The 16,393-nt window shown below is 39.7% G+C and overlaps 1 protein-coding gene across 1 annotated transcript; it reads left to right on the forward strand.

Annotated features, from left to right (window-relative positions):
* Positions 1–2,005: 2,005 nt before the first annotated feature.
* On the forward strand, positions 2,006–14,387 carry LOC112763214 (uncharacterized). The gene is made up of 3 exons (XM_025808943.1): positions 2,006–2,314; positions 13,536–13,820; positions 13,998–14,387. Exons 1-3 carry the CDS (start codon positions 2,006–2,008, stop codon positions 14,385–14,387), a joined length of 984 nt encoding a protein of 327 aa, XP_025664728.1.
* The last annotated feature ends 2,006 nt before the right edge of the window (positions 14,388–16,393 follow it).

Below are 16,393 nucleotides of genomic sequence, written 5' to 3' on the forward strand. Positions count from 1 at the left end.
TGCCAAAAACTTAGTGTGTGAAATCGTGATCATTCCTTCCTTGGTAACAGCGCTAAAAACTCAATACGCACGTTCATGTTCTTAATTCTGTTTCACAACTTCGTACAACTATCCAGCAAGTGCACTGGGTTGTCCAAGTAATAAACCTTACGTGAGTAAGGGTCGATCCCACGGAGATTGTCGGCTTGAAGCAAGCTATGGTCACCTTGTAAATCTCAGTCATGCGGATTCAACTGATTTTATGAATTGATAAGTAAAAGATAAATAAAATATAAAATAGGATAGTGGTACTTATGTAATTCATTGGTGAGAATTTCAGATAAGCGTATAGAGATGCTTTCGTCCCTCTGAACCTCTGCTTTCCTGCTGTCTTCATCCAATCCTTCCTACTCCTTTCCATTGCAAGCTGTATGTTAGGCATCACCGTTGTCAATGGCCACCTGTCCTCTCAGTGAAAATGGTCCAATGCGCTGTCACTGCATGGCTAACCATCTGTCGGTTCTCGATCATACTGGAATAGGATTTACTATCATTTTGCGTCTGTCACTACGCCCAGCACTCGCGAGTTTGAAGCTCGTCACAGTCATTCAATCCCTGAATCCTACTCGGAATACCACAGACAAGGTTTAGACTTTCCGGATTCTCCAGAATGGCCGTCCATGGGTTCTAACTTATACCACGAAGACACTAATAACTCGAACTCGGTCCCCTGTATTAGATATCCAAGAGATATCCATTCAATCTAAGGTAGAACGGAAGTGGTTGTCAGGCACGCGTTCATAAGTTGGGAATGATGATGACTGTCACGATCATTACATCCATCATATTGAAGTGCGAATGAATATCTTAGAAGCGGAATAAGTTGAATTGAATAGAAAAATAATAGTACTTTGCATTAATCTTTGAGAAACAGCAGAGCTCCACACTTTAATCTATGGTGTGTAGAAATTCTACCGTTGAAAATACACAAGTGATAAATGTTCAGGCATGGCCGAATGGCCAGCCCTCCAAACGTGATCAAAGGATCAAAAGATAATCCAAAGATATCCAAAGATGATTCCAAAGATGTAAATACAATAGTAAAAAGTCCTATTTATACTAAACTAGTTACTAGGGTTTACAGAATGAGTAAATGATGTAGAAATCCATTTCTGGGGCCCACTTGGTGTGTGCTTGGGCTGAGCATTGAGCTTTACACGTGTAGAGGCTTCTCTTGGAGTTGAACGCCAGTTTGTAACCTGTTTCTGGCGTTTAACTCCACTTTGCAACCTGTTTCTGGCGTTTATCTCCAGAATGCAGCATGGAACTGGCGTTCAACGCCAGTTTACGTTATCTATCCTTAATCAAAGTATGGACTATTATATATTGCTGGAAAGCTCTGGATGTCTAATTTTCAACACAATTAAGAGCGCGTCATTTTGAGTTTTGTAGCTCCAGAAAATCCACTTTGAGTGCAGGGAGGTCAGAATCCAACAGCATCTACAGTCCTTCTTCAACCTCTGAATCTGATTTTTGCTCAAGTCCCTCAATTTCAACCAGAAATTACCTGAAATCACAGAAAAATACACAAACTCATAGTAAAATCCAGAAATGTCATTTTTAATTAAAAACTAATAAAAATATAATGAAAATTAATTAAATCATACTAAAAATATACTAAAAACAATGCCAAAAAGCGTATAAATTATCCGCTCATCATGTTCCGATGACCTTGGCGACGTTCCTCAAGGTTCATCTGCCAAATTTCCGAGGATCAACTAATCCTACTGAAATGGACAACTGGTTCCGGGCCATTGAGCGTGATTTATAGGCGCAGCACGTTCCGAATAATCAGTATGTTGAATTTGCTGCTTATCAACTTGCGAGAGAGGCCCAACACTGGTGGCAAGCAGAGTGCCACTTGTTACAGCTCTAGAACACAGATGTTCCTTGGGATGTGTTTCAGACAGCCGTTTACAAGAAATACTTTCCTGAGTCTGCAAGGGAAGTAAAGGAGATGGAACTAATGCAGCTGAAGCAAGGTTCCCTATCTGTGGCGGACTACACAAGCAAGTTTGAGGAGCTTTGTAGGTTTTCTAAGGTATGTCAGGGTGCCCCAGAGACTTATGAAAGCTGGAAATGTATAAAGTATCAGAGGGGGCTGAAGGACAATATTATGACTGCTGTGACTCCAATGGAGATCCGTTTTTTCTCTGACTTGGTAAATAAGGCAAGAGTGGTGGAGGAGTATGCCAAGACCGTGGCGACATCCAAGGACACTCATGGAGGGAGCTCTAGTCGGGGGCATGGCAAGTATTTTCATCCGAGGGGTCTGGTGCACGAAATTACAATCACACTTTTGCAATTTCGCACAACTAACCAGCAAGTGCACTGGGTCATCCAAGTAATACCTTACGTGAGTAAGGGTCGATCCCACGGAGATTGTCGGCTTGAAGCAAGCTATGGTTATCTTATAATTCTTAGTCAGGATATCAGTAATGATTCTTAGTTTTAATTGTAAAAAGTAAAAGAACATGAAATAAATACTTGTTATGCAGTAATGGAGAACAGGTTGAGGTTTTGGAGATGCTCTGTCTTCTGAATATCTGCTTTCCTACTGTCTTCTTCTTCACACACGCAAGGCTCCTTCCATGGCAAGCTGTATGTTGGTGGATCATCGTTGTCAATGGCTACCATCTGTCCTCTCAGTGAAAATGGTCTAAATACGCTGTCACCGCACGGCTAATCATCTGTTGGTTCTCACTCATGATGGAATAGGATCCATTGATCCTTTTGCGTCTGTCACCACGCCCAGTACTCGTGAGTTTGAAGCTCGTCACAGTCATCCTTTTCTAGATCCTACTCGAAATACCACAGACAAGGTTTAGACTTTCTGGATCTCAGGAATGGCCACCAATAATTCTAGCCTATACCACAAAAGTTCTAATCTTAGATTAGAAACCCAAGAGATATGCACTTAAGCTATTGCAGATAGAATGGAGGTGGTTGTCAGGCACGCATTCATAGGTGAGAATAATGATGAGTGTCACGGACATCACATTCATCAGGTTGAAATGCGAGTGAATATCTTAGAATAGAAACAAGCGTGACTGAATGGAAAACAGTAGTAATTGCATTAATTCATCGAGACACAGCAGAGCTCCTCACCCTCAACCATGGAGTTTAGAGACTCATGCCGTCAAAGATACAATGTGAAACGTGTAAAGTGTCATGAGGTGTGTAAATATAATAGCAAAAGGTCCTATTTATAGAAAACTAGTAGCCTAGGATTTACAAAAATGAGTAAATAATGCAGAATCCACTTCCTGGCCCACTTGGTGTGTGCTTGGACTGAGCATTGAAGCTTTCACATGTAGAGACTTTTCTTGGAGTTAAACGCCAGCTTTTGTACCAGTTTGGGCGTTTAACTCCAGCTTTTATGCCAGTTTTGGCGTTTTGACGCCAGAATTTTTATGCTGACTTGGAACGCCGGTTTGGGCCATCAAATCTCGAGTAAGGTATGAACTATTATATATTTCTGGAAAGCCCAGGATGTTTAATTTCCAACGCAATTAAGAGCGTGCCAATTGAGCTTCTGTAGCTCCAGAAAATCCACTTCGAGTGCAGGGAGGTCAGAATCCAACAGCATTTGCAGTCCTTTTTCAGCCTCTGAATCAGATTTTTGCTTAGGTCCTTCAATTTCAGCTAGAAAATACCTGAAATCACAGAAAAACACACAAACTCATAGTAAAGTCCAGAAATATGATTTGTATTTAAAAACTAATAAAAATATAATAAAAAGTAACTAAAACATACTAAAAACTACTTAAAAATAATGCCAAAAAGCGTATAAATTATCCGCTCATCACAACACCAAACTTAAATTGTTGCTTGTCCCCAAACAACTAAGAACAAAGTAGGATAAAAAGAATAGAATATACAATGAATTCCAAAAACATCTATAAAGATCAGTCTTAATTAGATGAGCGGGGCTATTAGCATTTTGCTTCTGAACAGTTTTGGCATCTCACTTTATCCTTTGAAGTTCAGAATGATTGGGATCTATAGGAACTCAGAATTCAGATAGTGTTATTGATTCTCCTAGTTCAGTATGTTGATTCTTGAACACAGCTACTTTATGACTCTTGGCCGTGACCCTAAGCATTTTGTTTTCCAGTATTACCACCGGATACATAAATGCCATAGACACATAACTGGGTGAACCTTTTTAGATTGTGACTCAGCTTTACTAGAGTCCTCAATTAGAGGTGTCCAGAGCTTTTAAGCACACTCCTTTTGCTTTGGACCATGACTTTAACCGCTCAGTCTCAAGCTTCTCACTTGACACCTTCACGCCACAAGTACATGGTTAGGGACAGCTTGGTTTAGCTGCTTAGGCTAGGATTTTATTCCTGTAGGCCCTCCTATCCACTGATGCTCAAAGCCTTGGATCCTTTTTATTTTACCCTTGCCTTTTGGTTTAAAGGGCTATTGGCTTTTTCTGCTTGCTTTTTCTTTTTCTTTCTTTTTCTTTTTTCTTTTTTTTCTTTTTTTCGCAAGCTTTGTATTCACTGCTTTTTCTTGCTTCAAGAATCATTTTTATGATTTTTCAGATTATCAATAACATTTCTCCTTTTCCATTATTCTTTCAAGAGCCAACAATTTTAACATTCATAAACAACAAATTCACAAATATGCACTGTTCAAGCATTCATTCAGAAAGACAAAAAGCATTGCCACCACATCAAAATAATTAAACTGTTTTAAAATTCGAAATTCACGTACTTCTTTTTCTTTTTCAGAAAACATTTTTCATTTTAAGAAAGGTGATGGATTCATATGACATTCATAGCTTTAAGGCATAGACACTAAGATACTAATGATCATATAGTAAAGACCCAAACATAGATAGAACATCAAGCATAGAAATCAAAAAACAGAAAAATAAGAACAAGGAAATTAAAGAATGGGTCCACCTTAGTGATGGCGGCTAGTTCTCCTTCTTGAAGATCCTATGGAGTGCTTGAGCTCCTCAATGTCTCTTCCTTGCCTTTGTTGCTCCTCTCTGATTTCATGAAGGATAATGGGTTGCTTTTGTTAAGGTCCATGAGTGGGCTCTCTTGTTTTCTCCATCCTCTTTCTAGTGATGGGCTTTTGAGATGAATCTCTCCATCTCTCATGACTCGGAGTTGGAAGCAACTGCCTTCCCTTTCCTCTTCCTAGAGGTTTCTCCAGCCTTAGGTGCCATAAATGGTTATGGAAAAACAAAAAGCAACGCTTTTACCACACCAAACTTAGAAGGTTTGCTCGTCCTCGAGCAAAAGAAGAAAAAGGGATTAGAAGAAAAAGAAAATGGAGGGGATGGAATGGTTTTAGGAGGGAAATGGTTTGAATTTGAATTGTGAGGTGGGTAGGGTTTTTGGGGAAGGGTGTTATCGAAAGGTGTGAAGAAGAGAGAAATAGAGTTGAGGTAGGTGGGGATCCTGTGGGGTCCACAGATCCTAAGGTGTCAAGGATTTTTCATCCCTGCACCATGTTGGCGTGTAAACGCCCCTTGGAGTGCCAATCCTGGCGTTAAACGCCAGGTTGCTGCCCATTTCTGCCGTTTAACGCCAGCTTTTCTTCCCTTTCTGGCATTTAAATGCCAGCTTTGTGCCCTTTTTTGGCTTTAAACGCTAGTCTGGTACCCTTTTCTGGCGTTAAATGCCCAGAATGGTGCCAGACTGGGCGTTTAACGCCCATTCTGCTACCCTTACTGGCGTTTGAACGCCAGTAAGCTCCTCCTTCAGGGTGTGCTATTTTTAATGCTGTTTTTCATTCTATTTTTGCTTTTTCAGTTGTTTTTGTGACTCCACATGATCATCAACCTAAAGAAAATATAAAATAACAATGAAAAATAAATATATATAATTAAAGAACATTGGGTTGCCTCCCAATAAGCGCTTATTTACTGCCTTTAGCTGGACTTTCACTGAGCTGTTAATTTAGTCTCAGTTTTGAGCATTCTTGCTCAAAATTACTTTCAAGATAATGTTTAATTCTCTGTCCATTAACAATAAACTTTTTGTCAGAGTCAATATCCTGAAGCTCAACATATCCATATGGTGACACACTTGTAATCACATATGGTCCCCTCTACCGGGATTTTAATTTCTCGAAGAATAATCTGAGCCTAGAGTTAAACAGCAGAACCTTCTATCCTAGCTCAAAGACTCTAGATGACAGTTTATTGTCATGCCACCTTTTTGCTTTTTCCTTATAAATTTTTGCATTTTCAAAAGCATTGAGTCTGAATTCCTCTAGCTCATTCAGCTGGAGCAATCTTTTCTCTCCAGCTAACTTAGCATCCAGGTTTAGGAATCTGGTTGCCAGTAGGCCTTATGTTCCAATTCCACGGGCAGATGACAGGCCTTGCCAGATACAAGCTGGTATGGAGAGGTTCCTATAGGAGTCTTAAATGCTATTCTTTATGCCCACAGAGCATCATCTAAGCTTTTTGCCCAATCCCTTCTACGGGTGATTACAGTCCGTTCCATGATTCTTTTTAGTTCTCTATTAGAGACTTTAGCCTGTCCATTTGTCTGTGGATGATATGGAGTTGCTACTTTGTGGCTAATTTCATATCGGACCATAGCAGAGTAAAGCTGTTTATTGCAGAAGTGAGTGCCCCATCACTGATTATTGCCCTAGGGACACCAAATCTACTGAAGATATGTTTCTAGAGGAACTTCAGCACTGTCTTAGTATCATTAGTGGGTGTGGCAATTGCTTCTACCCATTTAGATACGTAGTCTACTGCCACCAGAATGTAAGTGTTTGAGTATGATGGTGGGAAAGGACCTATGAAGTCAATACCCCATACATCAAACAACTCAATCTCTATGATCCCTTGTTGAGGCATAGCATAGCCATGAGGCAAGTTACCAGCTCTCTGGCAACTGTCACAGTTACGCACAAACTCTCAGAAATCTCTATAGAGAGTAGGCCAGTAGAAGCCACATTGGAGGACCTTAATGGCTGTTCGCTCACCTCCGAAATGTCCTCCATATTGTGATCCATGGCAATGCCATAGGATTTTCTGTAGCTCTTCTCTGGGCACGCATCTGTGGATCATTCCGTCTGCACATCTCTTAAAGAGATATGGTTCATCCCATAAGTAGTACTTTGCATCAGAAATTAGTTTTTTCGTTTGCTGCCTGATGTACTCCTTGGATATGAACCTCACAGCTTTATAATTTGCAATGTCTGCAAACCATGGTTCTTCCTAAATGGCGAAGAGTTGCTCATCTGGAAAGGTCTCAGAGATCTCAGTAGGAGGGAGGGACGCCCCTGCTACTGGTTCTATCCGGGACAGGTGATCAGCTACCTGGTTCTCTGTCCCTTTTCTGTCTCTTATTTCTATATCAAACTCTTACAGAAGCAACATCCATCTTATGAGCCTGGGTTTTGAATCCTGCTTTGTGAGTAGATATTTAAGAGCAGCATGGTTAGTATACACAATTACTTTTGAACCTACTAAATATGATCTAAACTTGTAAATGGCATAAACCACTGCAAGCAACTCTTTTTCTGTGGTTGTGTAGTTTTTCTGTGCGTCATTTAGAACACGGCTGGCATAGTAAATGACGTGCAGAAGTTTGTTATGCCTTTGTTCTAATACTGCACCTATGGCATGGTCACTGGCATCACACATTAGTTCGAATGGTAATGTCCAGTCTGGTGCAGAAATCACTAGTGCTTTGACCAACTTAGCTTTCAGAGTTTCAAACGCCTGCAGACACTCTGTGTCAAACATAAATGGTATGTCAGTAGCTAGCAGATTTCTCAGAGGTTTTGCAAATTTTGAATAATCCTTTATAAACCTCCTATAGAATCCTGCATGCCCCAGAAAGCTTCTAATTGCCTTAACATTGGCAGGTGGTGGTAATTTTTCAATTACTTCCACTTTAGCTTGATCCACCTCTATTCCCTTGTTTGAAATTTTATGCCCAAGGACAATTCCTTCAGTCACCATAAAGTGACATTTTTCCCAATTTAAAACTAGGTTGGTCTCTTGGCATCTTTTCAGAACAAGTGCTAAATGGTCAAGACAGGAGCTGAATGAGTCTCCAAATACTGAAAAGTCATCCATGAAGACTTCCAGAAATTTTTTTACCATATCAGAGAAGATAGAGAGCATGCACCTCTGAAAGGTTGCAGGTGCATTGCATAGACCAAAGGGCATCCTTCTGTAGGCAAATACTCTAGAAGGACATGTGAACGCTGTTTTCTCTTGGTCTTGAGGATTTACTGCAATTTGGTTGTAACCTGAATAGCCATCCAAAAAGCAGTAGTATTCATGACTTGCTAGTCTCTCTAGCATCTGGTCTATGAATGGTAAAGGAAAATGATCCTTTCTGGTGGCTGTATTGAGCCTTCTGTAGTCAATACACATACGCCACCCTGTAACTGTTCTTGTAGGAACCAGTTCATCCTTTTCATTATGAACTACTGTCATGCCTCCCTTCTTGAGGACAACGTGGACAGGGCTCACCCAGGGGCTGTCAGAAATAGGATAAATAATCCCAGCCTCTAGTAACTTAGTGACCTCTTTCTGCACCACCTCCTTCATGGCTGGATTTAGCCGCCTCTGTGGTTGAACCACTAGCTTAGCATCATCCTCCAATAGGATCTTGTGCATGCATCTTGCTGGGCTAATGCCCTTAAGATCACTTATGGACCACCCAAGAGCTATCTTGTGTGTCTTCAGCACCTGAATTAGTGCTTTCTCTTCCTGTGGATTTAAAGCAGAGCTTATGATCACCGGAAAAGTGTCACCTTCTCCTAGAAATGCATATTTCGGGGATGGTGGTAGTGGTTTGAGCTCGGGTTTAGAAGGCTTATCCTCTTCCTGAGGAATTTTTGGAGGTTCTTTTATTTCCTCTGGTTCCCCCAGATCAGGTTGAACATCTTTAAAGATGTCCTCTAGCTCTGATTCGAGACTCTCAGTCATATTGATCTCTTCCACCAAGGAGTCAATAATATCAACGCTCATGCAGTCATTTGATTCATCTGGATGCTGCATAGCTTTGACAACATTTAACTTGAACTCATCCTCATTGACTCTCAGGGTCACTTCCCTTTTTTGGACATCAATGAGAGTTCGTCCGGTTGCTAGGAAGGGTTTTCCTAGAATGAGAGTTGCACTCTTGTGCTCCTCCATTTCCAGCACTACAAAGTCAGTCGAAAAGGCAAATGGCCCAACCTTGACAATCATGTTCTCAATTATGCCTGATGGGTATTTAATGGAGCCATCAGCAAGTTGAAGACATATCCGGGTTGGTTTGACCTCTTCAATCAAGCCAAGCTTTCTGATAGTGGATGCAGGGATTAGATTGATACTTGCCCCAAGGTCACACAGAGCTGTCTTGGTACAAGTACCCTATAATGTGCACGGTATCATAAAGCTTCCTGGATCTTTAAGCTTCTCTGGTAAGCTTTTCAGAATGACTGCACTGCATTCTTCAGTGAGAAAAACTTTTTCAGTTTCTCTCCAATCCTTCTTATGACTTAAGATCTCTTTCATGAACTTAGCATAAGAGGGTATTTGCTCAAGTGCCTCTGCAAATGGGATCTTTATCTCAAGAGTCCTGAGATAGTCTACAAAGCGGGCAAATTGTTTATCCTGTTCCGCTTGGCGGAGTTTCTGAGGATAAGGCATCTTGGCTTTATATTCTTCAACCTTAGTTGTTGTAGGTTTATTCCCTACAGAGGTAGTTGGAGAAGCCTTCTTAGAGGGGTTACTATCAGCACTTTCAGGTGTCTGATCCCTCATTGGCGTTTGACACCAATCCTTCACCCTTTTCTGGCGTTTGAACGCCAGGATTATTTCCTCTCTGGACTCTTGCTGTCCTCAGAGGGATTTTGGGCATTGGTTTGGTCATCCTCTGTCAGTTGTTCCTTTCTTGGCTTTTTGCTACTTTAACCTGAATTATTCAATGTCTTCCCGCTCCTTAGTTGAACAGCTTGGCATTCTTCTGTTATCTGTTTAGATGGCTGCTGTCTTGTCTAATTCAATTGTGCTTCTATATTCTTGTTAGCGTTTTTAGTGTCTTGGAGCATCTCTTTAAATTCTGCTAGTTGTTTTGTCATAAGGAGTAATTGCTGATTAAGCTCAACAATCTGTTCTTGAGGATTAGGATCAGTGGTTACTGCCCTAGCCTCTTCTTTTATGGAGGACTCACTGTTTGAGTACAGATGTTGATTTCTAGCAACCGTATCTATGAGTTCTTAAGCCTCTTCAATTGTCTTTCTCATGTGTATAGATCCACCAGCTGAGTAGTCTAGAGACATTTGAGCTCTTTCTGTAAGCCCATAGTAGAAGATGTCTAACTGTATCCACTCTGAAAATATTTCAGAGGGGCATTTCCTTAGCATCCCTCTGTACCTCTCCCAGGCATTATAAAGGGATTCATGATCCTCTTGTTTAAGGCCTTAGATGTCCAGCCTTAACTGTGTCATCCTTTTTGGAGGGTAAAATTGATTAAGGAATTTGTCTGATAACTGTCTCCATATTTTTATGCTTGCTGTAGGTTGGTTATTTAACCACCTCTTAGCTTGATCTTTTACAGCAAATGGGAACAGTAATAATCTGTAGACATCCTGATCTACTTCTTTATCACGTACTGTGTCAGTAATTTGTAAGAACTGTGCCAGAAACTCAGTAGGTTCTTCTTGTGGAAGACCAGAATATTGGCAATTTTACTGCACCATGATAATGAGCTGAGAATTTAGCTCAAAACTGCTTGCTTTGATGGGAGGTATACAGATGCTACTCCCATATGCAGCTGTAATGGGGTTAGCATATGACCCCAGAGTCCTTCTGGACTGTTCATTTCCACTTATGTCCATGATGGAGAAAAGGGAATTGATATGAATTGCAAATAAATTATATTTTTAAATTTTTTTATTTAATTAAAAGTAACCGAATAAAGTAAAACAAAATAAATGGAAGATAAAATAAAAGTTTCAAAAATTAGAAGAAAATGAAATAAAATAAAATTGAAAACTAAATCAATTAATTAATTAAAAAGATTTTGGAATTAACAATCAGAAAGATATGATTGAAAATTATTTTGAAAAAGATCTGATTGAGAAGATATGATTGCAATTTATTAAAAAAAAGATATGATTGAAAAGATATGATTGAAGAAATTAAAAAGATTTGATTTTTGAAAAAGATTTGAAAAGATCAATTTTTGAAATTAGAATTTTGACTTCACTAAATAAAAAGATATGATTTTGAAAATCTTTGACTAATTTAATGCAAAATTTCAAAATTTATGAGTAAAATAAGGAAAAGATATTTTTTTAATTTTTTGAATTTTAATGAGGAAGGAGAAAAACAACAAAATGACACTAAACTTAGAAATTTTAGATCAAAACAAGGAGAACAAACAAGAAAACTTTGAATGTCAAGATAAACACCAAGAACACTTTGAATATCAAGATGAACACCAAGAACAAATTTTTGAAAAATTTTTAAGTAAATAAAAGCACAAGGGACACCAAACTTAAAATTTTTAGAAAATCAAACACAAATTTTCAAAAATTTAAAGGAAAACACAAAAAAGACACCAAACTTAGAATTTTTAAAGATCAAGAAAGAACTAAGAACATGCAAATTCGAAAAATTGAAAGAAAATAAAAGCATGCAATTGACACCAAACTTAAAATATGAAACTAAACTCAAATAAAAGACTCAAATTTAGTAACTCTAAACCAACAAAAATAAATTATTTCTAATCTAAGCAACAAGATACAGCGTCAGTTGTCCAAACTCGAACAATCCCTGGCAACGGCGCCAAAAACTTGGTGCACAAAATTATAATCACACTTTTGCAATTCCGCACAACTAACCAACAAGTGCACTGAGTCGTCCAAGTAATACCTTACGTGAGTAAGGGTCGATCCCACTGAGATTGTCGGCTTGAAGCAAGCTATGGTTATCTTGTAATTCTTAGTCAGGATATCAGTAATGATTCTTAGTTTTAATTGTAAAAAGTAAAAGAACATGAAATAAATACTTGTTATGCAGTAATGGAGAACATGTTGAGGTTTTCGAGATGCTCTATCTTCTGAATCTCTACTTTCCTACTGTCTTCTTCTTCACACACGCAAGGCTCCTTCCATGGCAAGCTGTATGTTGGTGGATCACCGTTGTCAATGGCTACCATCTGTCCTCTCAGTGAAAATGGTCCAAATGCGCTGTCACCGCACGGCTAATTATCTGTCGGTTCTCACTCATGTTGGAATAGGATCCATTGATCCTTTTGCGTCTGTCACTACGCCCAGCACTCGTGAGTTTGAAGCTCGTCACAGTCATCCCTTCCCATATCCTACTCAGAATACCACAGACAAGGTTAAGACTTTCCGGATCTCAGGAATGGCCGTCAATAATTCTAGCCTATACCACGAAGGTTCTAATCTTAGATTAGAAACCAAAGAGATATGCACTTAAGCTATTGCAGATAGAACAGAGGTGGTTGTCAGGCACGCATTCATAGGTGAGAATGATGATGAGTGTCACGGATCATCACATTCATCAGGTTGAAATGCGAGTGAATATCTTAGAATAGAAACTAGCGTGATTGAATGGAAAACAGTAGTAATTGCATTAATTCATCGAGGCACAGCAGAGCTCCTCACCTCCAACCATGGAGTTTAGAGACTCATGCCATCAAAGATACAATATGAAACGTGTAAAGTGTCATGAGGTGTGTAAATACAATAGCAAAAGGTCCTATTTATAGAAAACTAGTAGCCTAGGGTTTACAGAAATGAGTAAATGATGCAGAATCCACTTCTGGGCCCACTTGGTGTGTGCTTGGGCTGAGCATTGAAGCTTTCACATGTAGAGACTGTTCTTGGAGTTAAACGCCAGCTTTTGTGCCAGTTTGGGCGTTTAACTCCAGCTTTTATGCCAATTCTGGCGTTTTGACGCCAGAATTTTTATGCTGACTTGGAAAGCCGGTTTGGGCCATCAAATCTCGGGAAAAGTATGAACTATTATATATTGCTGGAAAGCCCAGAATGTTTACTTTCCAACACAATTGAGAGCGCACCAATTGGGCTTCTGTAGCTCTAGAAAATCTACTTCGAGTGTAGGGAGGTCAGAATCCAACAGCATCTGCAGTCCTTTTTCAGCCTCTGAATCAGATTTTTGGTCAGGTCCCTCAATTTCAGCCAGAAAATATCTGAAATCACAGAAAAACACACAAACTCATAGTGAAGTCCAGAAATGTGATTTTTATTTAAAAACTAATAAAAATATAATAAAATGTAACTAAAGCATACTAAAAACTACCTAAAAATAATACCAAAAAGGGTATAAATTATCCGCTCATCAGGGTTAAAGCTTCAAGAGAGGAGGATATGCGCCTCAAGGGCAAGTAGGCTTTAGAAAGAAAACCCATGATCAGTTTTAGCATGGCAAAGGGAGAGGAACTCAGAGTAAAAGTTCTCCGAGTTTAACTTGTAATCGTTGTGGATGTTTTCATCCATATGACTCTTGCAAGATTGGTATAGGTGGGTGCTTCAACTGTGGCTTGCCTGGTCATTTTGTGAGGGATTGGACACGTGGGAAGAACCCAAGTGTGGGTCAGAGTCAGCACCAGGGGCAAGTTTTTGCTATGAATGCCAAGGATGATTCCAAGGCGGATCCGTTGATGAGAGGTATTTATTTAATTGGTGATCAGACCTTAATTGTATTGTATGATACTGGGGCTTCACATTCATTTATTTTGTTTGCTAAGGTTGAGGAATTAAGCTTGAAAGTGTCAGAGTTACCATTTGATCTGCATGTACGTAGTCCGCATCAGACAGTCATGACTAGGTCAGGTTGTAGGCAAGTAGGATTCAAACTTGAGGGTAGAGACTTTGTGCATGATTTGATCTGTTTACCAATGGTTGGGTTGGAGATGATTTTGGGGTTTGATTGGTTGTCGAAGAATCAGGTTTTGTTGGATTACTTTGAACAGACAATTCGGTTTATGCCAGAAGGAGAAAATGGAGTAGTGATAGCTGAAGGTTATTACATGAACTCGGTGATGGTGCACTGTAGTGGGGAAGAGTGTCAGGGTTATATTCTGTTGGCTGTGAACACATTAGGTGATAATCAAGAACTAGATCAGATACCGATGGTTAGAGACTTTCCGGAGGTATTCCCAAAAGATATCCCTGAATTCCCACCTCAACGGGAGATTGAGTTTGAGATTGAATTGGTGCCAGGAGCCAGACCAGTGTCGATTGCGCCATATAGAATGGCTCTGATAGAGCTAGCAGAGTTAAAGACTCAGTTGGAAGAGCTTCTGAACAAGAGGTTTATTCGACTGAGTGTATCACCATGGAAGCGCCAATTTTATTGGTAAAGAAGAAGGATGGAGGAATGCGTTTGTGCGTGGATTACCGGCAGTTAAACAAAGTGACTGTGAAGAACAAGTACCCGCTGCCTAGGATCGATGACTTGATGGATCAACTGCAAGGAGCCGGAGTGTTTTCCAAGATCGATTTAAGATCTGGTTACCATTAGATAAGGGTGAAGGAGGATGATATCCCTAAGATCGCGTTTAGGACACGCTATGGGCACTACGAGTTTGCAGTGATGTCCTTTGGGTTAACGAATGCACCTGATGTTTTCATGGATTACATGAACAGAGTCTTTCATTCCTTTTTGGACAAATTAGTGGTGGTTTTTATAGACGACATCTTGGTTTATTCTAAGACGGCAAAGGAGCATGAGGAACACTTAAGGATTGTGTTGCAAATCCTAAAGGAGTGAAAGTTGTACGCTAAGTTGTCAAAGTGTGAGTTCTGGAAGGAGGAAGTAAAGTTCTTAGGTCATGTGGTGAGCAAAGGAGGAATAGCCGTAGACCCTTCGAAGGTAGAAGCGGTGATAGAATGGGAAAAACCGACGACTGTGAAGGAAGTCAGGAGCTTTTTGGGTTTAGCCGGATATTACCAGAGATTCATTGAAGGATTCTCCCGGATTGTGCTACCAATGACGAAATTAACAAGGAAAGAAGTGCCATTCGTGTGGACGTCAGAGTGTGAAGAGAGTTTTTAGACTTTGAAGCAGAAGTTAACTTCAGCACCTGTTCTAATCTTACCGGAACTACATGAACTGTTTGAAGTATATTGTGATAAGTCACTAAAGGGTTTGGGTTGCGTGTTAATGCAACACCGGAATATGGTGGCTTACGCATCGCGTCAGCTGAGACCGCATGAAGTAAATTACCCAACTCATGACTTGGAAATAGCAGCGATTGTGTTTGCGTTGAAGGTTTGGAGGCACCACTTGTACGGAGTGAGGTTTAGCATCTTTTCTTATTATAAGAGTCTCAAGTACATCTTTGATCAGAAAGAGCTTAATATGCGTCAGAGGATATGGATGGAGTTGCTTAAGGACTATGATTTCGAGTTGAGTTATCAACCTGGAAAGCCGAATGTGGTAGCAGACGCTTTGAGTCGGAAGTCCTTGGCAATAGCTTGGATGAGGATTAAGGAAGAGGAGCTAGTAGATAAGTTTGTGGATCTTAAGCTGGATATTGATGAAGTTATCGAAAGAACTTGTTTGAACCAGTTATAGATCTCAAGCACGTTTAAATGAGAAATACAAAAGGCTCGGTGATAAACCCCAATTTTGTGGTTTATCTTGTGCTTAATTTGGAGGATTTTATCAACTTTTCTCACATTTATTCAATGAAATAGCATAGTTTTGTAATTCTCCCTAAATTTGTGCTTAAGTGTGAAAACATGCTTTTTAGGCCTTAAAATAGCTAAATTTAACTCACTTTAATTCTATTCGATGCCTTCATATGTTTGTTAAGTGATTTCAGGTTTAGAAGGCAAAGATTGGATTGAAGGAATGAAGAAAAAAGCATGTAAAAATGGAGAACTCATGAAGAAATGAAGGAATCGCAAAGCTGTCAATCCTGACCTCTCCATACTAAATCGATCATAACTTGAGCTACAGAGGTCCAAATGAGGCAGTTCTAGTTGTGTTGGAAAGCTAATATCTGGGGCTTCAAAATGATATAAAATTTGCCAGAGTTTCCTAGAATTTTGGTGACGCGCACGCGTCCTCTACACGCACGTGTCGTAGGATCAGCGTGGACCATTTTAGGCAAAACGTGGCCAGCGATTTCTAGCTCATTTTGGGCCCAATCCAAATCATTTATGATGATATTGAACCCAAGGATTGAAGGGGTAATGAACAAAGTAGTCATAGTTTAGTTTTCATCATATTTTAGGGGTAGAATTCTAGAGAGAGATGCTCTCTCCCCTCTCTAGATTTTAGGAGAGTTTAGGTTAATTCTTCTTAGATCCAAGTTATAATTTTAGTTTAGATTTCATTTCTCTATATATTTTAGTGTTC

Source organism: Arachis hypogaea, chromosome 17 (assembly GCF_003086295.3).
Source record: "Arachis hypogaea cultivar Tifrunner chromosome 17, arahy.Tifrunner.gnm2.J5K5, whole genome shotgun sequence".
Taxonomy (NCBI): Eukaryota; Viridiplantae; Streptophyta; class Magnoliopsida; order Fabales; family Fabaceae; genus Arachis; species Arachis hypogaea.